We start from the raw sequence: 25,900 nt of genomic DNA, 5'->3' as shown, positions 1-25,900 counted from the left end.
GGTGCCCTTCTCCCACGGTTATTAATCCTTTTGCCGCTAGTTCATTAGCACATAGGTCACTTAGTTACCATGGCATTCTTGGGGTGGACATCTGCTGATGTCCCTAAGGCCTTTTTTACACTGCAGAGTTTTATCGACAAAAGTTATACTGCTTTAATTAAACCTCTGTTGTATGTCCACACTATTCGCCTTGTGTCGGCAGAGTGCATCCACATTAGCAGCTCCTGCATTGACACAGAGAGCAGTGCATTGTGAGGTAGCTATCCCACTGTGCAACTGGCTGCAGGTGCTTTGGGAAGGGTATGCAATGCCTCATGGGGCAGGGACATTGTCACATGATGCAGGTTTCTCAATCCCTTCATCCCATGGGCATCCTACTAGATTGCCAGCCGCTTTTCAACTGAAGTGACAGGGGTGGGGGAAGAGTGTGTGACAGGGAGAGCGTGTGTGTGTGTGGCAGGGAGAAAGACAGAAACAGTGCGTTTGTTACGGAGAGTGTCGGCATGCAGTCTTTAAGTTCAGACAGCAGCCTGAACAACCAATTCTGGGGGAGGGGGACACCCCCCATCAGTCCCCAGGGGAGGGGGACATCCCCCCGATCAGCCCCCAGCTCTGCACAGCACAGCAGTCTCTCCCCCTCCCCCAGCAGCAGCAGCCCACTCTGCCTGCCTGCCTATGGTTCTGTGATTCCCTCCGAGTTCTCCCACAGCCTCCTCAGCTACCAGGAGGAGCATCCTCAGCAGCTCCGGCACTGGAGCACCCACAGGAAAAAAATAGCAGGTGCTCAGCACCCACTGGTGGGCCCCGCCAATCAGCTCCTTCCCCTCCCCCCTAGCACCTCCCGCCCACCATGATCAGCTGTTCAGCAGCATGCAGGAGGCTCTGGGGGGAGGAGCAGGGGCAGGAAGAGGCAGAGCAAGGGCGGGATGCTCTCAGGGGTGGGGTGGGGCGAGAAGAGGTGGGGCAGGGGTGGGACCTTGGGGGAAGGGGTCAGGGATGAAAGTAACTGAGGACGCTTACCGGAGCTCCCGGGCTAATTTAAAGGGCCTGGAGCTTCGGACGCCTTTTTAAATCGCCGGCCCCAGGGCAGCTGCTCCCTTTGCCCCCCCAGCCTGTCAGCGGCCGGGGGTGGGAGGGCAAAATGGGCAGGGACGTTAAAGCGCTGCAGGGTCCTTTGCTGCAGCAGCGCTTTAACGTTGCTGCGCCCCCCACCCCGTCGGTGGCCCCGCTGGTATGGACCCTACTGGCAGGGTCCCCGCCAGGGGAGGCAAAAGGGGCAGGGACATTAAAGCGCTGCCGTGGCAGCGCTTTAATGTGGGCTGGGTATGGGCTGGTGCGGGTTCTTACCGGTACGGAGTACCGTCCCGTACCGGCTCACTTTCACCCAGGAAGGGTGGAGTGGGGGCAGGGCCTGGGGCACAGCGGGGCTCGAGCAGCCCCTGGGAACTCAGAAAGTTGGCGCCTCTGGCTCTGTGAGCTCTCCAGGCTGAGGAATGTCAAAGCTTCCTGGAGCATTGAAGGTGTTGCCTGCCCTAAAGGGCTCGAGGGGACAACAATGGTCCGTCGCCCGGTGTGCTTGGCACCAATAAAGACACCGAGGGGAGAAAGCAAGCCAAGTTTATTTCAGAGCTCTGAAATGGCACTAGGAGACCAGCATGTCTCAAATCCAGTGCAACAAATACAAACAACTTTTACCTTTTATACTTCAAACTGTTTGCATACATCTCTTTGTCTGGCTGTTCCCCCTTACCCCTCCCTTCCAGACAACTGTTACAATAAGCTCTACAGAAGCTTGTGAGAAAACTTTCTCAGTCTTTGCGACCTTGAGTTAGACGCCTGCAAACTAACTACCCCGCTTCTTATCTCTATTATTTCTGCTAGTGTGAGTGAAACTGCAGCCATCTGCTAAAAAGCTGACATTACATTTCTGCTTCAGCCTACTTCAGAGCATGTAAGCAGTTAGTATAGAAGTAGGTGAGAGTTCCCAAGATGGAGTCACTGTGGTTCACAGACCCAGAGCAAAAGAGCTTCATCGGCACTTGTGGCCTTCCACTCTCCCGAGTTACCTGGTAGCTATGCCTAGTGGACCCCAACAATCCCTCCTTTGAGAACACTCAACAAACCTTTGTCAGAGTTTTCTCATACTCTAAAGACAAAATGCGATTAAGCTCCATGCAATCAGGATTATCAATGAGAGGGTATAAGGGAACTTCTGGGGTATGGGAGGTACAAATCTTACGTATGAGCACTTTACAGCAAATGAGCAAAAGAACAAGAACAAAACATATCACCACACCTGTGAGCAAGATGCGAACAATGCTTCCCCCTATATCCCTAGTTCCCCTAAACCAGGTATCCAACCCCAAAGGGAATCCAAAATAGTGGGTTCTCCTTCCTGTGCCTTCCACTGGTTAAAGGCCCGTTCAGCTGACAAGATGTGCTTGTTAATGTCCTGTGAAAACTCTGGGACATAGGTACAACACTCTTCTCCAATAAGGGCACATACAATTACAACAACCCAAATGCCCAGAAGATAAGAAGAATTGTTGACACTAAACAAGTCAAAAAATAACAAGACCAAATACATAGGCCAGGTCGGCCTTCTGTGAGAAAATAAAACCAATGCTCAGGGTTCTCGCGGGGAGTATGCTGTGACTGTTCAGAAAGATCACAACGCATTCCCAGTGACCCTTACTGTCTTTTGAATAACAGCTTAAGTCCCAAATCGTCGTTAGCAGTCTTCTCTGCAGGCTGGACAGTCCACTGTTTAGGAGCGGGCATTGCTTTCAGTCGAGAGTGATGAATCCAGTTCTTGTGTCCTTTGACCTTTGCCGCTGTATGGGTGACAAGCAGGACGGTGTGGGGTCCCTTCCACTTCTCTTGGAGAGGCTCGTCCTTCCAGGTTCGCACGAGAACGGAGTCACCAGGCTGCAGGGAGTGGACCGGAGTATCCAGCAGAAGAGGCTGTGAATCTTTGGTATACCTGTGAAGAGAAGAAAGAACAGCAGACAGAGAGCACATGTACTGAGACAAGAAACCACACCCCATCTCCCACTCCCCTGCCAGAACTGGGGTACCATTCATAGGCCATGCTCTTCCAAACATAATCTCGAAGGGACTAAGCCCTATCCTACCCTTAGGGAGAGCACGAATACGAAGTAACACAAGGGGCAAGGCATCAGGCCACTTAAGAGAGGCCTCCTGACAGACCTTTGAGAGGTGTCGCTTGAGTGTCTGATTTGTGCGTTCCACTACTCCACTGGCTTGTGGTCGCCAGGGTGTGTGGAGCTTCCAGGGGATTTGCAGAGCACTTGATATATTTTGAACAATTTGAGATGTGAAGTGTGTTCCATTATCAGATTCCATCCACTGAGGAAGGCCGAAGCGAGGAATGATTTCCTTGACAAACTTAAGAGCCACTGTCTTGGCAGTGTTGTTGCGACATGGGAAGGCCTCAGGCCGTCCGCTGAATCGATCCACTAAGACGAGAAGGCACCTGTACCCTTGGGTCCTGGGAAACTCAGTAAAGTCTATTTGCCACACCAATCCTGGGCCTGGGGTAGGTTCCAGGGTGGCTGGTGGCACTGCTACTCCTGGTCGAGGGTTATTCTTTTGGCAGATTAAACATTCAGCCTGTACCTGTGATGCTAGGGGTTTAAGTCCAGAGGTTAGAAAATATTTATTCATGAGCTGGGTAAGAGCCTCTCTGCCTGCATGTGTGGTCTGATGCAGTTTCTGCAACACTGGTCGAATCAAGCCCTTGGGCAGGAGGATTTTTCCCTCTATGGAACAAAGCCATCCCTCTTTTTCCTGGAGACCAAGACTGTCAGCCAGGTTTCTATCCTCTTGGGAGTACTGAGGGGCTGCAAGCTCACCCACTGATGGGATGAGGGCATGCATTTGGGCATTCTCCTCAGTTGGTGATTTCAGGGTAGCAGCTCGCTTGGCTTCCCTGTCTGCTCTGGCATTACCCTTGGATACATCTTGATCTTCCCTTTGATGGGCTTTGCAATGCACCACTGCTACTGCTGAGGGGAGTTGTACCGCTTCTAAAAGCCGGAGAATTTGAGCCCCATGCTTGACCGGGGAGCCTTGGGCTGTTAGCATTCCCCTTTGCTTCCACAAACCAGCATGAGCATGCAATACCCCAAAAGCATACTTTGAGTCAGTAAAGATATTAACCCGTTTGTCTTTTGCCAGCTCGAGTGCACGAGTCAGGGCCACTAGTTCAGCAAGCTGGGCAGATGTTCCTGTCGATAAACTCTCAGCTTCCACGGTATCATGAAGAGACACAATAGCATAACCAGCCCTCCTTTGCCCATCCACAACAGTACTACTTCCATCCGTATACCATTCCAAGTCAGCATTTGGGAGTGGCTGATCTTTTAGATCTGGGCGGCTAGAATACTGAACATCTATGATTTCTAGACAGTCATGTTCCTGCTTTTCTGTCTCTGGTAGCAGTGTAGCTGGATTAAGGGAGGGACAGATCTGCAGGGTGACTTCAGGATTCTCTAACAGCTTCGCCTGGTACCGAGCAACCCGAGCCTGTGTGAGCCAAAGACCACCCTTAGTGTCCAGCAAGGCTCAGACCATATGGGGAACATACACTTGCACAGTTCCTCCCAGTGTCAGCTTCTCAGCTTCCCCAAGCACTAGAGCAGTAGCTGCGACCGCCTTCAAACAGGCTGGCCATCCCTTTGAAACTTGATCCAGTTGTTTAGAAAAGTATGCCACAGGACGTTTCCAGGCACCTAATAGCTGGGTAAGCATTCCCAAAGCTACCCCTTTTCGTTCATGCACATACAGTTGGAACGGCTTAGATATATCGGGCAAACCCAGGGCTGGAGCTTCCATAAGCTTCCTTTTCAAGATTTTAAATGCCCTGTCCGCTTCTGGGGACCAGTGAAAGGGGTCATGTTCCGCTCCCTTAACACATTCATACAGAGGTTTAGCCCACAGTCCAAACTCTGGAATCCATATTCTGCAAAAACCTGCCATGCCCAGGAATGCCCTAAGCCGTTTACGGTTGCTGGGGATGGGAACTTGGCAGATAGCTCTCAAACGAAAGGAAGGAGGCTGTCTCTCTCCCTGCCTGATGTGAAATCCCAGATATTGAACCTCTAAAAGAGCAATTTGGGCTTTGCTTTGAGATACCCTGTATCCTCGCAGTCCAATAAAATTTAGGAGACTCACAGTAGCTCTAAGACAAGGGATTAGACCCACAGCAGCAATCAACAAGTCATCTACATATTGCAGCAGGAGGGCTCTGTCTGAATTATCCCACTCCTCCAAGTCTTTGGCCAAAGCCTGTCCAAACAGAGTGGGGGAATTTTTAAATCCTTGAGCCAATACTGTCCAACAAAGCTGCTTTTTAACCCTTCGTTTGTCCTCATTATACCTTGCAGTATTTTGCAGATCTCACAGTTGCTTGGGCACATTCAGGCCCCCCTTTCTCTTGGTTGTCAGCCAAGTCTTGGCTGTGAACAATGTCCTTGGATGAGCCAGCATGACTGAGCTGCTAGCTATATTTTCCTCTCAGTTAACTCATTCTGTTCTCTTTCCTTCTCCCTTTCTCGGCTTCTTCTAACTTCCAAAGGAACCTTCCACTCTTCACTCATACACCTCTTCTCCAACCATTAACACATACTCATTGCCATCATACACCTTTCCAGTAACATAACTTCTGTACAGAGCTTTGAAGCAACAAACCAGGACGAGCACACTCACTTCTGAGGATTCCACTCTGTACAACTTCTGGTGTCCAATAGCTTTCCCTTTAAACCTTAAATGCCTTCTGTCTTCATCCTTAGCCTTGGCTATAACCTGATTCCGCTCCACTTCAGACAACAGGGTTCTCATAAGTATATTACAATCATCCCAGTCAGGCTTATGGCTAGCTAGACACCCTTCAAAGATAGAAATGAACTTGCTTGGATTCGTTGAAAATTCTCCTGCCTCTGCCTTAAAAGCAGCCGGATGTACAGGGTTAAAAGGTACATGCGAGTAGACAGATACTATCTGTGCTGGCCGTTCCTGAGTTCCCGGACGAGCTACCACACTCTCCGTAATCAACGGATACAATCCCACGGGGGGTGGGGGGGTACTCTCTGAAGCCTGTGGGGGTGGAGGAGCCGAAGGGGACACCGATTCTGGCATTACAACAGTGGGAGGGTTCTGGGGTTTAGCAGCCGTTACTATCGAGCCTGTCGGAGTCAAATGGCACTTGAGCAAAATATCAGTCCTATTTCTTAACACCATGAACGTATACGCATAGAGATGTTCATTCCATTTACCTGTTCTCTGACAGAACAAAAGCAATTGAAGGATCGTGTTGTAATTAAGTGATCCTTCCGGTGGCCACCTTTCTTGGCACTCTAGCTGGTACTGAGGCCAATCAACTGTACAGAACCTTTTCAATTTACTTTTAATCAACTGATCAGATCCAAACACCTTCCAGTTCACCAGAATGCATTCTAAAGGTGTACACTGTCCCCTGCCGGCTGTACTCTGTCCCTGCCCCATACCAAGGGAGACTCTGGGCGTCCCCAGGTCACAACAGATAAGTCCCCACTGGACTGTTCCTACCTTATCCAAGGGTCCGGTTCTGCACCGTCACCGTTGCCCTATCAACGGGACCGGTTCCTCACCGTCGCCCGCAGCTGCTTCTCCACTGTCTGTGTGCGTTGCACCGTTGTGCCCTCCGGGGTCGAGCAAACCACGTCTCCACCGAGGCCCCCGATGAAGTCACCGGTGCGCGCTGGGCGTCGGTCGTCGTAATCCGTCGGCCACCAGGAGGGATCCGGGCAAGGCTAAATTTCAGCCTCGAGCCCACCCAGGGACGCCAAAACTGTTGCCTGCCCTAAAGGGCTCGAGGGGACAACAATGGTCCGTCGCCCGGTGTGCTTGGCACCAATAAAGACACCGAGGGGAGAAAGCAAGCCAAGTTTATTTCAGAGCTCTGAAATGGCACTAGGAGACCAGCATGTCTCAAATCCAGTGCAACAAATACAAACAACGTTTACCTTTTATACTCTAAACTGTTTGCATACATCTCTTTGTCTGGCTGTTCCCCCTTACCCCTCCCTTCCAGACAACTGTTACAATAAGCTCTACAGAAGCTTGTGAGAAAACTTTCTCAGTCTTTGCGACCTTGAGTTAGACGCCTGCAAACTAACTACCCCGCTTCTTATCTCTATTATTTCTGCTAGTGTGAGTGAAACTGCAGCCATCTGCTAGAAAGCTGACATTACATTTCTGCTTCAACCTACTTCAGAGCATGTAAGCAGTTAGCATAGAAGTAGGTGAGAGTTCCCAAGATGGAGTCACTGTGGTTCACAGACCCAGAGCAAAAGAGCTTCATTGGCACTTGTGGCCTTCCACTCTCCCGAGTTACCTGGTAGCTATGCCTAGTGGACCCCAACAAAGGGGTGGGGGGGTGCACAAGCCTGCTGGGCAGCCTTCAAAACCGTGAGCAGAGAGGTCATGGTAGGCATTGTGGATACTGGGGGAGGCCAGTTGTGTCGACATAACGAGCGGCAGCGTCTACACTGGCACTTTGTCTACAAAACTTTTGCGCAAAAAGCCCTATGTCTCTCATCAAGATAGGGTTGCCAGGTGTCCATTTTTCAACTGGAACGTCCAGTTGAAAAGGGAACCTGGCAGGATCCAGTCGGCACAGCTGACTGGACGCTAAAAGTCCGGTTGGCCGCAGTAAGTGCCTGTGCCACTGGGGGTGGGAGGAACGGCAGCGGCGGCTGGAGCCCCATGGAGGAGTTGCTCTGTGCTCAGCTGCTGATGCCTGACAGAGCAGTGGCTGGCTTCCGGACAGGCTCCAAGAGTTCCATGTCGCCACCTGGGGGGGGGGGGGGAATCCTGTCCCCGATTGCCCCAACCCTGCCCCCTCGCTACAGGGACCGACCCCTCCCTGCCCCTTGCTCCGGGGGCGACCCTCCCCTCCACCCTGCTGTGCCCTGATTGGGCAGGCTCCACGTCGGCTCCGCCCAGCCTGGCTCTGCAGGCAGAGGTGAGTCCTGGGAGAGGGGAGTGAGCAGGGAAGCGGAGGGAGGTATGGAGAGTGAGCTGGGGGGAGAGGAGTGAGCGGGGGGGGGCGCCTCGTGGGAAGAGGTGGGGTAGGGGCAGGACCTCAGGGGAAGAGGCAGGACAGGGAAGGGTGTTTGTTTTTCAGCAATTAGAAAGTTGGCAACCCTAGCATGGTGGCCACCTCAGTCTTGCGTTACCTGGCCATGGTCCATCTCCTCCACTCGCCGCCAAAGGCTTCCACTGCCCAGTTTCATGTGCCTCATGGGCTTTGCACTCTCCATTCCCAGCTCGATGCACCAGCAGGTCATGAGCACCGAGAGCCAGCGCTGCCACCACGTGTCCTGCACAATGGAGCTGCAGAGTGCTCTCCTCTCTCTTGCCTGGCATGGCTTTCCTCCCCGCTGCGCTCCTGACGGCAGCGTGATACTGGGAGATCAGCCAGCTCCGCTGGTGCCTCAGGGGAGGGCTCATCCGCACCGAGAGCTGGTGCCACAACTGTAGGCAGGTCACCACCACGGTCTTCAACACAGTGATGAGCCTCATGATTGTGTGGATGCCACATTGGGTGGTGACCTTCCTGCTGGTGAACCACAGTTTGCCACAGCACCCTCCGGTCTTCATGGTCCATTCTGCTTGGCTGGTCCAACTGCTGTGTCAGCCCTGCCGGCTTCTTCGGTTTCTCAGATCAACCTTGGCTCCAGCTGAAAAAAACTGGTCAGGGGGCACTACAAGTGGAGAGTGGAGTGGAGTGGAGGAGGCAGGTGTGCAGAGTGGAGATCGCTCTCTGGGCTACAGCTCCCAGCTGCCACTGACCCTCCTTGGAGACAAAGACCTGGCAACGGGCTCCCTCATGACAGTCAGTTCAGCCTGGAAATGCCAGGAGAGCTAGAGCGAGACGGAATTTTTGATCCGAAAATTTTTTTGGCCAAAAAATGCAGGTATGGGGCAACGGAAACATTTTGTGATGTCATGTCGATTAGGCTGGATTGTTTCAATTAAAACCAAACCTAAAAAATATTCTAAAAAAAAATCAAAATGTTTCCTTTTTAACATTTTCAAAACTATTTTCAACTTTTTGCCGATCTGCAACTGCTAATAGCAAATATCTCCAGTGGCCCGTGATGGGATTGGGACACTAGATGGGGAGGGCTCTGAGTTACTACAGAGAATTCTTTCCTGGGTGTCTGGCTGCTGGGTCTTGCCCACATGCTCAGGGTCTAGCTAATCACCATATCTGGGGTCAGGAAGCAATTTTCCCCAGCTCAGATTGGCAGAGACCCTGGGGTTTTTTCACCTTCCTCTGCAGCACGGGGCATGGGTCACTTGCAGGTTTAAACTAGTGTCAGTGGTGGATTCTCTGTAACTTGACGGCTTTAAGCCATGATTTGAGCACGTCAGTAACTCAGCCAGAGGTTAGGGGTCTGTTACAGGAGCGGGTGGGTGAGGTTCTGAGGCCTGTGATGTGCGGGGGTCAGACTAGTTGATCATGATGGGCCCCTCTGACCTTAAAGTCGACGAGTCTGTGACTTCAATAGGCCACAGGGTGAGATTTTTCAGAAGTGCTCAGTTCTGCCCTAACTCTGTTCTGGTTGAACTCGATGGGTGTTTTACCATTAACTCCGATGGGAGCAAAGAGGGGCCAACACTGAGTCTTTGTAACCCCCGTTCTTGAGCGGACAATACAATGGTTAGTGCAAGAATGGTTTTAACACTGCCATGGCTAGGTCAGCCATTACTGTGCAAGAAAATTGGATCCTATTTATACCCTGTTAACATATATAATTGAAATGAGACATTAATTGCTTAAAATCAGAGTGTACTTGTTAGAGATAATTATGACTGAGTCAAATTAAGTGCTGACAATGATTATAGGTAGTGGTGACCCAGTTTCAGTGTGTATGTTGCATTGTTTTCTACTATATATTGGAATATTTGCTGTTACTTGGTTCTCTGCCCTAAACTCTAATTTGGGGGAGCTACAGGCCATGTGAAGGGCACTGCACACAGGCAAGTCATTCTGTGATGAATGTAGATGCTGTCGCTCATCCGACATCAAGCCAACGGGGTGACGAGTGGGACATTTCACCACAGAGACCCATCTGGACATGGGGAAAGTAGTAAGGAGAAAGCAGAACAGAAGGCCATGCTGTGCATGGGGTGGTTCTTTGCTATGCACCAATGGAACTCCAGCGAGCTGCTGCCCAAACCTCTTGTCACTTGAAATTCTAGCCGGCTTCCAGCTAAGGTTTCCAGGGTGGAGAAGTGGCACTGGGTTAACCCACTGCACCTCTCACTGCCCCATGCTGCTACAAGGCCAGGCATATGCAGGAACAGGTCCAGCATTGCTTTATTGGCACAGCTAGCATAGAGCAATACTTGGGCATCACATGGCAGCAGCCACTGTGCTATTGACCGCCATTACAGCTGGTCACCTTAAGGGGACTCTTTAAACCAGCCAGATCCTTCTCCTGTGTGCCGCTGCGTCTCATCTCCATCTGCCAGAGCGAGGATAAATGCTGCAGGCAGGAAGAGCTGGCATCTATTCCGGGCCCTGGCTCAGATTCACTGTGTGATCTTGGACAGGTCACTTCAATGTTTGAGGCCTCAGTTTTCAGGTCTGGTAAGTGCAGGTGGTCCTGCTTTGAGCAGGGAGTGGGACTAGATGACCTCCTGAGGTCCCTTCCAACCTGATATTCTATGTTTCTATGATTCTATGATTATCCTTCTCACTGGGACGTCTAGTCCATTGGCACTTATAAAACACTTGGAGATCCTCCAGTGGGAAGGGGCTAAATTAGAGATGCCGCGTGGTACAGACAGAGAAAACGTGGCCTGGAGCCGTGAGGGGACATGCCCAAGGTACCATACAAAGCCGGTGGCCTTGACTGCCTCTTGGGGCTGTGGAATGAGGCCATGCTTCCATTCACCGCTGGCTGTTGCTGGCCCTTCCAGAATGTGGAACTCCTCCCATGCCCTCCTATGCTAGTGAATCCCAAGGCTGATGGTGCTCTGTAATGGAGGGAGTGTGGCCCAGCAGGTAGCACTTAGCACCAGGCTCCTGGCAGCTGTTCCCAGCTCTGACGGACTGTCCTTTGCCACTGTGGCCAAGTCACAACTTCTCTGTGCCTCGGTTTCCCCATTTGGAAGCTAGGGAAATGACACTTGCGGGCCTGCTGGCAGAGGGGAGCTGTGAGGCTCTAACGCAGTGGTTCCCAACGCGGTGCCCACGGGTGCCATGGCGTTGCCAAGGGAGCGCTTCCGCCAGCCAACCTGCTGCCGAGGAGCCCGGCCGCCAGACAACCAGCTGCCGAAATGCAGCCGAGAAGCGGCAACGCCAAGAAGCGTCGCCGCTGAAATGCCACTGCTTCTCGGCGGCATTTTGGCGGTGACACTTCTCGATGCTGCTGCTTCTTGGCAGCATTTCGGTGGCTGGTTGTCCGGTGCCCACCACACTCTTCTGGGAACATGAATATGCTATTGCAACAGAAAGGTTGGGGACCACTGCTCTAATGGCTGGATTGCCAAAGGGATTTAAGCACCTCAAGATGTACAGAGGTGCTTATTGGCATTTTCAAAAGCACCTACCCTCCCTGATTCCAGTAGGAGTTAGGCACTTCGGTGGGGCTGTGTGAAAAATCTCACTCAGCACCTCTGTGCATCGTTCAGTGCCTAAATAGCTTTGGAAATCTGGCTCTAAGGCACTAGTGTTCACAAAGCATTTAGGGACCGTTGGATGGAGGGCTCTGGAAAAAGGCCAAGTGCTCTGGGACAGGGTGTAGAGGGGCGACTGGTTGCTATTACGGCAGCTGAGAGCCCTTCCCAGGCCATATGGGTCCCAGCCTTTGTATGGAAGCTTCGATCCAGCCCAGCACTGCTCACGGGCTGGATCCCACCCGACCCTGCCGATGCTGCAGCAGCAGAAGTGGAGAATGCAGTACACCCACTGGGAACTGCTGGGGAGCGTTACGGAGGCATAAATTAACAACCCCCCTGGCTTGCAAAATCCTGCCAGCGGCTCGTTAGTGACCACGAGTGGTCGCAGGGGACTTGGTTCTACGCATCTTTGGAAAGCTGAGGATTAAAATAGCTTCCCCTTTCCACACCCCCCTTTACAGGCGGCTTTGGGACAAGTCTGCACAGAGAACTGAGTCTTTCTAGCCTGATTTGCCCAGCCCCAGGGAGCCTGGGGGAAACTGCTCTCTTCCCTCCCCATTTCCCATGTGGCCAGGGAGCATAATATGCCCTGCAGCTGCTGACACAGCCTAGAAGGATGCAAGCGCTGCCCTCGGCCAGCCGGCCGGCCTGCGTCTAGACTCCTGAGCCAGGTGAGTTTCCTTCGTCCAGCAGCAGGTGGTACAAATGGCTCAGTCCCTGGGATGAGAGAGAAGGTGTTTCATTGGCTTCAGAAGAGCCATTTCCCTGCAGCAGTTGCTGGGTTTGGCACAGGGATTGCAGCAAGTGTCCATTAGCCTGGGCGTTCAAGCTGCTGCAGTTGAAAGATTGAGTCGAGTGTAGACTGATGCCATGTCTGGATGCCCTGTCTTCTTAGTGCCATGAATAGGAAGTCTCTGGACCCGCTGCTCTGCCTCTCTGCTGTCATTCTCCAGTGCCTGCTGCTGCTGGCCACCGCGATAGACTCTAGGGGTGGGAGCCATGAAGGGACTCAGGCATTTGCAACACTGAGTGTCATGGTGCCGAATGTTTAGGTGCCTACAAAATCACAGAACAACACTGCGATCCGCAAAGCCGGGTCAGGTGCCCAGGCTCCTGTTTGGTGACTGGGTAGAGCCAGGCACCTTAGAATGGGACCCACCGAGCCAGACGCTGGGTGCGGAGCTGCCTGAGCTAGCAGAGGGGAGATGCTGAGCGGTGGGCTGTGCTAAGCCTCTGTTTTCTCAGAGAGAGGCGCCTAGCTCTGCTAGTGATCCAGGAAGGGGAACCTGGAGGCAGGGAGCTCCAGGCACTTAAGGCATTTCTTCCGGGAATGAGTTAGGCACCTGCCTTGCTCCACACAGAATGGCCAGAGGAGGTGCCCACCTGATAACCCTTAGCCCAGTGGTTAGCGCTCTCCCCTGCGAGGTGGGAGAGCCCTGTTCAAATCCTTCCTCCCCCTGTAGCAGAGGGGGGAACGGACCCTGGGTCTCCCACATCCCAGGTGCGTGCTCAAACCGCTGGGCAGTGACACCAGCGCCGCTTTCTCCTTCTCTGGCCAGATTGCGAATGGGACCTGATCTGGTGAGTGGCCTCTAAGAGCACCTACCACATAGGACCCCGCCCACGTCTTAGGGGGCCGAATGCCTCTTTCCCTGGTCCCTGAATCGCTCTGGGGTAAGTCAGGAGAGAGGTCCAGAACAAGGCAGAAACACAGAGGTCGAGGGACTTTTACTCTGGAAAACGTAGCCACTGAGGGAGTTTAGGTGCCTGCAGGGGCAGGGGAATTTTGCGGCTTGCAGTGGAGCCAAAACTGGGCCTCAGGTGGCTATGGATCTTTGAGCTCCTTGGCCAGATCCACAATCTGTTCAGCTTAACCGAGAAGCTTGAGGGGTGACTTGATCACTGAGAGCCTACACGGGGAACGAATACTGAACAGGGCTCTTCAGTCTCACACTGAAAGATCTGCCATGGTGCAATGGCTGGAAGCTGAAGCTAGACCAGATCAGACTGGAAACACAGCATCTGCTTTTACCAATGAGAGAAATTAACCAATTTACTGAGAGTTGTGGAGGATTCTCCATTGCTGACGATTTAAAAATCAAGATGGGATTTTTTTTTTAGCAAAGATCTGCTCTCGTTCACACCGGAATGAATCCAGGCAGGTCCTGTGGCCGGTGCTGTGCAGGAGGTCAGACTAGATAATCACAATGGTCCTTTCTGGCGAGAGCTGAGCTGTGTTCCTGTTTAACAATGAGAATGACCAAAGTGGCAGAGGGAATGAAGCTGTGAGCTAAATGCCAAGCCAATGGGGCAGGCATCCTAGTTGCTAGTCACGCAATAACACCAGAATTCATTGAGCGGATGCAGAGGATTCATCTCTAACTGGCCTAGGTGATTGAGAACCTGACATGGAGCCTTGCACATCCAGGTGACCAGCTGCTCTCTGGGCCAGGCTGGCAGAAACTAATCCTCATTAGGTGGCTCATGTGCAACGCGCTTGGAGGGTCACGGTCCCTCTCCCAGTGCCCCTTTGTTACTCAGCAGTGTCAGGTTGGCAGCCAGCAGGGAAGCCAGTTAAAGGGTGTGGGTGAGGGTGGTTGGGGCATGGGAGGTGGTGTGAGTATAGGGTGAGGTAGGGGCAGAGACCAGAACAAGGACCAGCCCTAGACTAGGAGAAATCTAGGAGGCTAAGAACATGGGAGTTTCTGAGGTGGGGCAAATGTGGAGACCATGTGGGTCTGAAGGCTGAGAGGTGGCTCTAGGTCCTGTATACCAGCGTCCTCCCTGCTTTATCTCCACTGACTCAGTTATTGGTCCTCGTCACGCTGGGGTCTGAGCGCTCCATAAGCGTTAAGTCACTTAGCCTTGCTCCTGGCCCCCGGGAGGGAGGTGGGTGTCATGATTTGCCCTTCGCAAAGGAGGAACCAAGGCACAGTGAAGGGAACTAACTTTCCCACGGTCACACAGTGAACCCATGACAGAACTAGGAAGAGAATCCAGGAGTCCTGATGCCCAGAACCTGAATGCAAGGCCGGCCCTTCCTCCCAGTGAGCTGACAGGACACATACTCTGCTTCTGCAATGCAGATGTTGTAGAAAAGAAAGAGAGATGATGGAATCTTCATCTGTTCAGTCGACTCCCCCGGGCAGGGCACTAGAGAATAAATGGCTTGGCTAGAGAGATGGGGGGAGAGTGGGAGGGCAGGGGCGGGAGCAGAAATGGATGAGTTTATTTCCAAAGGTTATTTTCTCAAAGCATTTTTCTGCCTAAGCAGAAGGAGGCTCAAAGAGCTAGTGGGGGCGGGGGGGAGGCAGGAGGCGCAGGGCGGGAGGTCTGGGGGTTACCTAGCTACATGCTAGATTTTGTTTTCTGGCAACTGTACCTTTACATTTCCACTGTCCGCAGACAGACGATTTCTGGTGGGTTCGGATGGCTGCGTAGTGGGGTGTTGTACTCACTCTCATGGGGATCTTACTCATGTTCCTTCCTGCTTTGTTCTTTTCCCATAAGTTAAAGTCAAGGGTCACTTGGCCTCACAGTACCTGGCTGATGTTGCTGCATGTGAAACAGCATCTGCTTGTTCAGGGCTCAGGATTCCCCCTCCTCCCCCCAAGGTGGCTGATTGCAGGTTCAAAGAACAAGGCTTTTTGTTTAACTAAGGAGGGATATGATAGAGGTCTATAAAATCATGACTGCTGTGGAGAAAGTAAATAAGGAAGTGTTATTTACCCCTTCGCATAACACAAGAACCAGGGGTCACCAAATGACATTAATAGGCAGAAGGTTTAAAACAAACAAAAGGAAGTATTTCTTCACACAACGCACAGTCAACCTGTGGAACTCCTTGACAGAGGATGTTGTGAAGGCCAAGACTATAACAGGGTTCAAAAAAGAACTAGATAAATTCATGGAGGATAGGTCCATCGATGGCCATTAGCCAGGATGGGCAGGGATGGTGTCCGTAGCTTCTGTTTGCTAGAAGCTGGGAATGGGCAACAGGGGATGGATCAATTGATGATTACCTGTTCTGTTCATTCCCTCTGAGGCACTTGGCATTGGCCACTGTCAGAAGACAGGATACCGGGCTAGATGGACCTTTGGTCTGACCCAGTGCGGCCGTTCTTATGTTCTAACCACGTTCTCCAGCCCATGGCAGCTTGACCAGCAGCAAATCGGCTCTTTCTAGTGGAGCAGCTGGCTAAGCAGGCAGGAACACTACAGCAGCAGGGACCAAATCCGGCCCCTCTGGATTCAACAACACAAGTCTCTGTCCCTTGAGCTTACTGACCCAGCTCTGTGAGCCAAGGCTGTGGTGGCTCATGAGCCCACTAGAGGGGGTTGGTTACACTGGGAGTCCTGAAGCAGCTACACTGCAGTGTGCGCTCTCAAAGAATCAGAAGGGAAATAGGAATAACCCATCCCCTAGACAAGATGCTCCACGCAGCAGGCAAAGGTGCTGAGCACTTGCTGGCACCCAAAGGTGCCCAATACGCAGAACTGAGCAAGACCCAGGAGCTGCTGTTTTGCACAAAGAGGGCGGGGGGATGGGCAGGAACTGAGCGGCCGGAGAAGAGCCATTCGGGAGTAGCCTCATGGTGAACGATGATGGCAGACTGAGCATCGTTCTGGCGTCGCACCTGGCTAGTGGATATGCACAGGGCGATCCCTGCCCACATCGGGCTAAGCACAGGGCAAGGAGTCAGGACTAGGGTGACCAGATGTCCCGATATTCAGGGCTTTTTCTTATATAGGCACCTATTACCCCCCCTCCACACACACATACACACAACCCGTCCCAATTTTCACACTTGCTGTCTGGTAACGCTAGTGGGACTCCTGGAGTCTGTGCCCTGCCCTTACTGACTCCTTGCATGACTTTGGGTAAATTAGTGTCCCTGCGTGCCTCAGTTTCCACATTTGTAAAGTTAGGCTAATCCCCTTCCTGCCAGGGCTACTGCTATGTTTGTAAAGTGCATGGGCTGGCCAGACAGCAGGTACAACAGCAGGACCCAGTGGGTATTATTGGTTATTATTATTCTAGACTCTGTTGTTCTGCTTTCATTCAAGCTGGAACGATGGATTTCCCAGCCACCACAGCCGTTGTCTTCCTTGCCCCCGACAGCACCCTGAACGACACCGCCGCACGCGGCACGGAACACAGCTTCCTTGGCTTGACCGTGAGGCAACTCAGATACGTCTTTGCCGCTTTCTGCAGCCTGATCTTGTTAGTCGGTCTTGTAGGAAACCTGTTGATGCTGCTGGTCCTGATCGAGGGTCTCCAGAGCAGCAGCAGCAGCAGCCACATCTCCACCCTGACCAGCACTCTCATGGTCAACATCACTGTCTCTGACCTGCTCTTCCTCCTCTACAACGTCACGGTGTTGCTGCTGACTTTTCTCCAGGAGGACTGGCAGATGGGGGTGACCATCTGTGTCAGCAGCCAGAGCCTCTCCATGTGGACTATGTGCTGCAGCTTTTACAGCATGGTGGCCACAGCCATCCTGCGCTACATGGCTGTGGTCCATCCCACCTGCTCCTTCTCCACCAGTAAGGTCCAGAGGCTCCTGCTGTGTATGAGCATGTGGCTTTTGGGCTTCTTCATCTCCATCCCCAACTGGCTGCACCAAAGGGTCATGGCGGTTGGAGACACCCATTACTGCGTGCTCCTCCTGACCCCGGAGCAAACCTTCCTGTACTTCCTCCTCTTCGGGGGCATTGCCTTTCTTCCCTTTGTGCTGCTGATGCTCCTGTGCTACTCCAGGATTGTCCAGTCCCTCTGGTGCCGGAGCACCCATGTGGTCCATTCGTCAGGGAGCACCCAACTCAACCAGAAGGCCACTGTCATGATACTGACTGTGGTGACGGTCTTTGTGCTGATGTGGATACCTTGTTCTGTGGTGATCTACCTCTCTGCCACTCACCGCCTCTCTCAGACGCCTGCGGCTTTCGTGGCCTCTAGTTTGGCCATGGTGCTAGCCTACTCCAACTGCTCCGTAAGCCCCCTCATCTGCTTCTCCCTTTCGGACCAGTTTCGGGGCAGCCTGAAAAAGCTGCTCTTTCGGAGAGGCCCCAGGTGAGCCGGAACGTGGAGCAGGTGGTTCATATGGGGAGGAGTGGTATGTAGTTAAGAGAGGAGGCGGTTAAGAGGGGACGTGGTAGAAAGATACAAAGTAATGAAGAGGAAGGAGAAGATAGACTGGGTGCTCCTCTGTACTCTTTCTGGTAAAACAGGAACTAGGGGGCAGCCAATGGAACTGAAAGGCAGCAAATCTAAAACTGATGAAAAGGAAATTCTTTCTTTCTTTCTTTCTTTTTGTCCACAAAGCATAATTAACCTGTGGAACTCATTGCTACAAGATATGACTGAGGGCAAAAGCTTAGCAGGATTGAAAAAGGATTGGACAGGTCTATGGATAATAAGAATCACTGTTGTGTTAGAGAAAAATAGAAGGGATTAAACGTTCAGGGCACGATTCAACATCTTAACTGACATTGACTCCCTGGAGTTAGGGAGAAACTTCCTCCATGAAAAAAACAACAAGGAGTCTGGTGGCACCTTAAAGACTAACAGATTTATTTGGGCATAAGCTTTCGTGAGTAAAAACCTCACTTCTTCGGATGCATAGCTTATGCCCAAATAAATCTGTTAGTCTTTAAGGTGCCAACAGACTCCTTGTTGTTTTTGTAGATACAGACTAACACGGCTACCCCCTGATACTTGACTTCCTCCATGGACAGTTATTCCATAATTGCCCACCAGGAGGTTTCCTCTGAAGCAACTGGGGCAGGGCACTCTCCCAGTGATGAGTCTGGACTGGATAATTCAGTTTGGCTGTTCCTAGTGCTGCAGGCCTGTCTAAACAGCAGTGAGCGCTCGCTCGGGGCGTTGTGCATTTTGGGGCCCCTGCACAGACTTGGTAAGTCCCTGTTATTGCTCTGACACGTGCTCGAGCGTATTTACTAGATACCGGAGCTGTCACTGATACCATGTGATCCTCAGTGCCTCCATCTAGCATGACAGAACTCCGGGAGACGCTATAGAAAAGAAAAGCAGTTTTGGTTATGGTTCAGTCCATCATGAAAATAGGAGCCACTATCAAAATCTGGACCTGGGATAGTGGGTTGGGCTTGTCTCAGTGGTAACTCTGACCCATGGAGGGTGTGATCATACCCATGCAGCATTTTCTAGTGTAGACAAGGCCTAAGTCTGGCCTGTGTCTAGAGGCCAGGGAGTGGGGTGGGGTGTCCCCATGGAGGAGGGATTCCAGCAAAGAGTGGCTACTGCTGGAAGTTGGTTTGAGCAACGGAAGCAGGATCTTCCACCATCTCAGCCTTGGCCTGATTCTGCTGTCGACTTTGATGGGAGCAGAGGTAGGACAGAGCTGAGTGCTACTGAAATTCCCACTCGAGAGCTCGTAGAGTTTTGTGCTTTATTGATTAAAAGTTAGTCACATATGTTAGGGCTGGGCTGTGATTTTCAACACACACGCACACACACAGCCTTCACACACATACCCCCAAAGCCCAGTCCCCCATTTTCTTTTTTCTCTGTGTGGGTTATTACAGCATCACTGCACCTGCCTCACTGTTCCTCAGGGCCTGGCGAATCTCATGAAACGCAAACCAATTTCTGCAGCAAGACAAATGATCCCCAGTGTTCAGCATCAATCATAAATATGAATGCCACTGAGTGTATGCAGGCCCCTAACATGGCCATTTTTAAAAATTCAGACACCGGCTTGACATAATGGCATGGCAGCATGAGTGATTGGCCCTCTGTCTCTCTCGCTCTTGCTCAGTGCAGGAGACAGACAGAGAGAGACGGGAGCAAAAGGCTTTTATAACAGACAGATTATTTTTGCTGACAGACTCTAAAAGAAAGAATGGCCACAGAGCCTGGATTTCTGCATTCAGATGAGAGACGTGACAATCAAGACAACTCCCACATGCCCAGGCTCCCGCTGTCTCGGCTCTTCCCAGCTCCCGGCACAGACACAGGCTGGCTCCCACGTGTAGCCTACAATCCACCTGCCAGCACTCTAGTGTCAGGACTTGTGCCACCCCAACAAACGAGGATTCTGTCTTGGGTTCCTAATAATAAAACACCAGTACTTGGTACCTTCCATCCGTGGGCTCTCAAAGTGCTCTGCAGAGAAGCCTCACAACCTGGTTTTTCTCCATTGCAGATGAGGAACATGAGGTAAAGCGAATTGCTCAAGGTCACAGTGAAAGGCCCAAGTAGAACCCAAGAGTCCTGTCTGCTGAGCATTGGAGCACACTCTTAAGCCACTAGCAATCTCCCAGTGAAGTTAATAAGCCAGGCGTGGCCAAACTTACTGACCATCTGAGCCACATACGACAATCTTCAGAAGTTCGAGAGCTGGGGCGCGCCTGCCGGGCTTCAGCCCCACTCCTGAAGCTGAAGCTCTGAGCCCCAAAAATCCCTCCCTGCTGGGCAGAAGCCAGAGGCGATGTGTGACCCCCACACCCCGATTTTTGCCAGGGTTTGCTGGCCCCACTCTGTCACCGGTGTTGCTGGGCCTAGGGTGACCAGACAGCAAGTGTGAAAAATCGGGATAGGAGGTGGGGGGTAATAGGAGAAAGACCCAGATAAAATTGGGACATCTGGTCACCCTAGCTGGGCCCTTCCCTGCAAGGCAGCTGCTGGAGCCAGCAAGCTGGGAGCTACGGCCATGGGGAGAGCAGCTGGGAGCTGCTGCTTTTGCTGCTGCCTGTCCTTGCAGAGCTAAAGCAGAGGCCCCTCCCTGCAGCTCCACTGCCTCTCCATGTGCAGCTGACACCTGGGAGCTGCAGGGAGGGGCACTGAGGGCGGGGTGGGGGGGCATGCCTGGGCATGTGACTCAAGCTGTTGAGGGGAGCAAACTTTTTAATTGTGCCCCCCCCACTCTCAGCAGGGACCAATTGTCTCTGGCAGAGGCCCCTCGCCCCACCCCTGCACCCCGAGCTCTCCCCACCTCAGTCTGGTAGGTGGAGAATGGGGGACGGGGGAGGGAGGGACTGCATGCGGCTCAAGGGCCACAGTTTGGTCACCCCTGTAATAAACTGTAAAGTGCTTTTTGTTTCTTTAAAGGAGGAAATAAATGTTCACCCTCCCTCAGCGATCCAGTAGGGTTACCATTCGTCCGGATTTACCCGGACATGTCCTCCTTTTCGCGCTAAAAATAGCGTCCGGGGGGAATTTGTAAAGCACTCACAATGTCCGGGATTTCCCCCTCCCCCGGCAGAGCGAGCGGCTGGGAGGGCTGCAGAAAAATCCCGGGCTGGACTACTGAGCAGCTGTAGAGGAGCCGGAGCCGCCCTGCATTCTGAGTTGGCCTCTCCTGCAACCCGGTCCGGCAGCACTGTGCAGGGCCAGGGACCAGGTTTTGTTGTGCAGGGCCAGGGACCGGGTTTTGTTGTGCTGGGGAGCGCAGCCACGTGTCCGGCTCGGCTCGCACAGAGCCCAACAACTAGGGTTACCATACGTCCGGATTTTCCCGGACATGTCCGGCTTTTGGGGGCTCAAATCCCCGTCCGGGGGGAAATCCCCCAAAAGCCGGGCATGTCCGGGAAAATCGGGAGGGAGGGCTGGGCCGGGGTCGCGGTGCCGGGCGCGCGGTGCCGGGCCGGGAGCCGGGCCGGGAGCCGGGCCGGGAGCCGGGCCGGGGCCGCGGGGTCGGGCCGCCGAGGGGGTGCGCTGGGCCGCGGGGCTGGGAGCCGGGGGGTCGGGCCAGGAGCCGGGCCGCCGGGGGGGTGCGCGGGGCCGGGCCGGGAGCCGGGCCGCCGGGGGGGTTCGCGGGGCCGGGCCGGGAGCCGGGCCGCCGGGGGGGTGCGCGGGGCCGGGCCGGGAGCCGGGCCGCCGGGGGGGTTCGCGGGGCCGGGCCGGGAGCCGGGCCGGGGCCGCGGGGCCGGGCCGCCGGGGGGGGTGCGCGGGGCCGGGGGGGTGCGCGGGGCCGGGAGCCGGGGGGTCGGGCCGGGAGCCGGGCCGCTGGGGGGTGCGCTGGGGGGGGGTGCGCTGGGCAGCGGGGTCGGGCCGCCGGGGGGGGTGCGCTGGGCAGTGGGGTCGGGCCGCCGGGGGGGTGCGCGGGGCCGGGAGGTCGGGCCGGGAGCCGGGCCGCCGGGGGGGTGCGTTGGGCCGCGGGGCCGGGAGCCGGGGGGTCGGGCCGGGAGCCGGGCCGCCAAGGTGGTGCGCTGGGCCGCGGGGTCGGGCCGCCGGGGGGGTGCGCTGGGCCGCCGGGAGCCGGGGGGTGCGCTGGGCCGCCGGGGGCCGGCAGTGCTGGGCGGGCCGGGGGTGGTCGGCCGGGGGCCAGGGCTGGCACCCGAGGGCCCGAGCCGACCCAGGCTGGAGCCGCCGGGGGGGCCAGCCTGGGCCGCACCTCCTCCCCCCACACCCCCCCTTACCTGCCCAGGCTTCCCGCGAATTAAATGTTCGCGGGAAGCAGGGGAGGGGGCGGAGACTTTGGGGAGGGGGTGGAGTTGGGGCGGGGCTGGGGGCGGGGCCAGGGCCCCGTGGAGTGTCCTCCTTTTGGAGGCACAAAATATGGTAACCCTACCCAACACCCTGTTCTGAGCAGCAGGGTAAGGGGGACCGGGGGCAGGAAGGTTCTGGAGGGGGCAGTCAAGAAACGGGGGGGGGCTTTTGGGGGGGGGTGGAGAAAGTTTTGGGCAGTCAGGGTACAGGTAGGGGGTAGGGTCCTGGGGGCCAGTTAGGTCTTAAGGAGGGGGCAGTTAGGGGACAAGGAACAGGGAGGCTTAGGGGTGGGGTTCTGGAGGGCAGTTAGGAGCAGGGGTCCCAGGAAGGGGCAGTCAGGGGACAAGGAGCAGGGGGGTGGGGAGCTGGGAGTTCTGGGGGGGGGGCTGTCAGGGGGCAGGAGTGGGGAGAGGGATCGGAGCAGTCAGGGGACAGGGAGCAGAGAGGTTTAGATGGGTTGCGAGTTCTGGGGGGGGCTGTCAGGGGGCAGGAGTGGGGAGAGGGATCGGAGCAGTCAGGGGACAGGGAGCAGAGAGGTTTAGATGGGTTGCGAGTTCTGGGGGGGGCTGTCAGGGGGCAGGAGTGGGGAGAGGGATCGGAGCAGTCAGGGGACAGGGAGCAGAGAGGTTTAGATGGGTTGGGAGTTCTGGGGGGGGGCTGTCAGGGGGCAGGAGTGGGGAGAGGGATCGGAGCAGTCAGGGGACAGGGAGCAGAGAGGTTTAGATGGGTTGGGAGTTCTGGGGGGGGGCTGTCAGGGGGCAGGAGTGGGGAGAGGGATCGGAGCAGTCAGGGGACAGGGAGCAGAGAGGTTTAGATGGGTTGGGAGTTCTGGGGGGGGCTGTCAAGGGGGCAGGAGTGGGGAGAGGGATCGGAGCAGTCAGGGGACAGGGAGCAGAGAGGTTTAGATGGGTTGGGAGTTCTGGGGGGGGCTGTCAGGGGGTGGGGAGTGGTTGGATGGGGCGTGGGAGTCCCAGGGGTCTGTCTGGGGGTGGGGGTGTGGATAAGGGTTGGGGCAGTCAGGGGACAAGAGGCAGGGAGGCTTAGATAGGGAGTGGAGTCCTGGGGGGCAGTTAGGGGCAGGGGTCCCAGGAGGGGGCAGTCAGGGGACAAGGAACGGGGGGAGGGTTGGGGGTTCTGGGGGGGCGGGAAGTGGGAGGGGCAGGGGCGGGGCTAGGGCGGGGCTCCTCCCGTCCTCTTTTTTGCTTGCTGAAATATGGTAACCCTAGATCCAGGAGAGGGGCTGGCCATTGCAAAGCACACGGGGTGGGGGCGCTAGAGTCTCTTTGCCAGGCGTAACCAGCAGGGCCGGCTCTAGGATTTTTGCCGCCCAAAGCAAAAACAATTTTGGCCGCCCCCCCCTTATTTAATTACCCCACCCCCGGCCCCGCCTCAGCTCCGCCCCTTCCCCAAATCCCCAGCCCTGCCTCCTCCCCCCAGGCTCTCAAGCCTAGGAAGGAGGGAGGGAGGGAGGGGGAGAAGCGGCACCGCGCCGCGGCCACTCGGAGTCTCCCCCTCCCTCCCAGGTTTGAGAGCCTGGGAGGGAGGGGGAGACTCCAAGTGGCCGCGGCGCGGGCGCCGCTTCTCCCCCTCCCTCCCTGGCTCCCAAGCCTGGGAGGGAGGGGGAGCAGCGGCACGCGAAACGGCCGCTCGGGATCTCTCCCTCCCAGGTTTGAGAGCCTGGGAGGGAGGGGGAGACCCCGAGCCGCCACGGCGTGCGAAACAGCTGATTCGCGCGCCACTGCTCCCCTCCCTCCCAGACTTGAGAGCCTGGGAGGGAGGGTGAGTAGCGGCGCGCGAATCAGCTGTTTTGTGCGCCGTGGCAGCAGCAGCGGAGGTGAGCTAGGGTGGCCGGGGCACATTTTTAGGGGCGGCATTCTGGCGCCGGCCATGCCGCCCCTAAAAATGTGCCGCCCCAAGCACCAGCTTGTTTTGCTGGTGCCTAGAGCCGGCCCTGGTAACCAGAGTGGGGCTGCTGTGTTGTTGGCAGGCTGCAGGATCAGAGCGCCGAAGCAGGGCTTAATGCACAGACTCTCAGTGCATGTTTATGTGATGGCTGGATGCGTCCAGACAGGAGATGCACAGCAGCAGAGCCTTTTGAGGCACTAGGGGTCACAGGACGGGTGTGACACAGACCCTCGCTGGGCTGGATTACGCCCCAGGACGTGAAACCTTGGCTCCCTGGTTTTTAAAGACACACTAATACATATTCCTGCTCTTGGGGCCTGACACTTTGCCCCTGGTGTCTGACTTTGTTCTTTTTCCTGCCCTTCCCTAGTGACCCCCCCTCTCCAAAGCCCAACAACCCAGAAACCCCCTGCAGCAGAATTCACACCCATGTTAAGTCCCTGAACAGCAAGGGCACAGTGCACTGCTGAACTGCTACACAAGGCTTTAACAGCCATCATTCCCTGATTGTCAGTGTGTCAGTGCGTCACCCTCGGCCAGCGGGGCCCTGATCCTCGCTAGGAACCCTTGGGTGCCATTGCATGCACGTACATAACCATCATCAGCCAGCCTCCTAACCCAGCTTCTTCACACCCAGCGTAACTGACTGAAATCGTCTTCTCTGCCAAGCCGGCTAACCCTAAGCTACTGCCAGTCTTTGATTCTCCTTTCTGGCCTTGCTGCCCAGCGCCGCTCTGCACTGAATCCCCTGGCCAGACCCTGCACCTGGGGAGCAAGCCCGGGAAGGTGAGTCTGACACACACATTTGCCTTCCCGTCCTGTGCTGCTGCCCCACAGCTGGTCAGCTTGGCAGGCAGCCTGGAGTTCTTAGCCAACTAGTCAGACCAATTCTCCCACATCCAACCTTCCCTTAGGCCTCTCAGCCCCAAGCACAGCCCTGTCACAATGGGTCTGAGCCGGTTGTCTGGCAGCTGCCCCCTCCCAAGAACACCCCAAAGGGGCATCCTGCTGTAGAGGGGTGCTGGGTTTGGGGGAATGTGGAGCCGGGCAGCCAGGTCTGTCAGATGAGAGAGGGTCTGGGGAGATCACGGTGGATGCAGGGTGAAGGATGGGAGGCTGTACTCACGCTCCCCAGGATGCTTTGGGGAGGTTGTGGGAGGCGGCTGGCCCCACCTGATCAGGGGCTGGGGCTGAGGAAGCAGTGCTGGGCGCGGGGGGGCAGGGGGCGCCACGGGACAATTTGCAGGACTAAGGGCTCAGGTACTTGACAACTCCGGTAGCCTGGCCAGGAGAAATCCTGGGTCCTTGTTGAGAAGCACTTGCCATGGAGCATGTGGGGCCACCTAAGAGCAGATGCTGCGAGCCGATGGGGGGAAAGGAGAGAGGACTGGGCCTGTTAAGGCAGAGGAGCTCTGGGACATGTGCTCCCTGACGGGAGGTGGGGCTCCAGATGGAAGTCATGACCATGCTGCGACCCTGGCTAAGTGGGCTGGCTGGCGGCTTGGTCCAGGAGAAGTTGGGGGAGGCCCGGCCTGGGTGTGGCTCTCTGTGGGGCGGGGAGGGGCAGATGTAGAAATGGCCTGGAGTAGCTAGTGCGGAATAAGTACCAGCTAAGTACGAGCACTAGCTATTCCGGAGTAGTTCATGTGGCCCCATTCTGGAATAAAATTCTTCCCATTCGGGAAGAATTGCTCCCTTTGGAAGCACACTAATTCTGGAATTAAGTGACTTTAATGACAGAGGAGCAGGGGTGGCTCCAGGCACCAGCGCAGCAAGCGCGTGCCTGGGGCGGCAAGCCACGGGGGGTGGCCTGCTGGTCGCTGTGAG

The 25,900-nt window shown here is 55.0% G+C and overlaps 2 protein-coding genes across 4 annotated transcripts; one reads left to right on the top strand and one right to left on the bottom strand.

Annotated features, from left to right (window-relative positions):
• Nucleotides 1-1,601: 1,601 nt before the first annotated feature.
• LOC128836328 (uncharacterized) lies at nt 1,602-7,011 on the bottom strand. Of its 3 annotated transcripts, none has more exons than XR_008444763.1 (2): nt 6,589-7,011; nt 1,602-2,983 (listed from the first exon to the last, which is right to left on the bottom strand). XR_008444763.1 is itself a non-coding variant. In XM_054026513.1 (2 exons), the coding sequence occupies exons 1-2, from the start codon at nt 4,105-4,107 to the stop codon at nt 2,692-2,694; spliced, it is 903 nt and encodes a 300-aa protein (XP_053882488.1). In that variant the 5' UTR covers nt 4,108-6,277; the 3' UTR covers nt 1,602-2,691. The 3 variants fall into 3 exon arrangements, 1 of the variants encoding a protein (XP_053882488.1); XR_008444764.1 differs by lacking the exon at nt 6,589-7,011 and adding an exon at nt 6,297-6,572; XM_054026513.1 differs by lacking the exon at nt 6,589-7,011 and adding an exon at nt 3,497-6,277.
• Nucleotides 7,012-16,772: 9,761 nt separating this feature from the next.
• On the top strand, nt 16,773-17,774 carry LOC128836074 (allatostatin-A receptor-like). Its single transcript, XM_054026096.1, has one exon. The coding sequence runs from the start codon at nt 16,773-16,775 to the stop codon at nt 17,772-17,774; it is 1,002 nt and encodes a 333-aa protein (XP_053882071.1).
• Nucleotides 17,775-25,900: the final 8,126 nt, after the last annotated feature.

Source organism: Malaclemys terrapin, chromosome 4 (assembly GCF_027887155.1).
Source record: "Malaclemys terrapin pileata isolate rMalTer1 chromosome 4, rMalTer1.hap1, whole genome shotgun sequence".
NCBI classification, from domain to species: Eukaryota; Metazoa; Chordata; order Testudines; family Emydidae; genus Malaclemys; species Malaclemys terrapin.
This window is presented reverse-complemented; position numbering and strand designations above follow the sequence as displayed.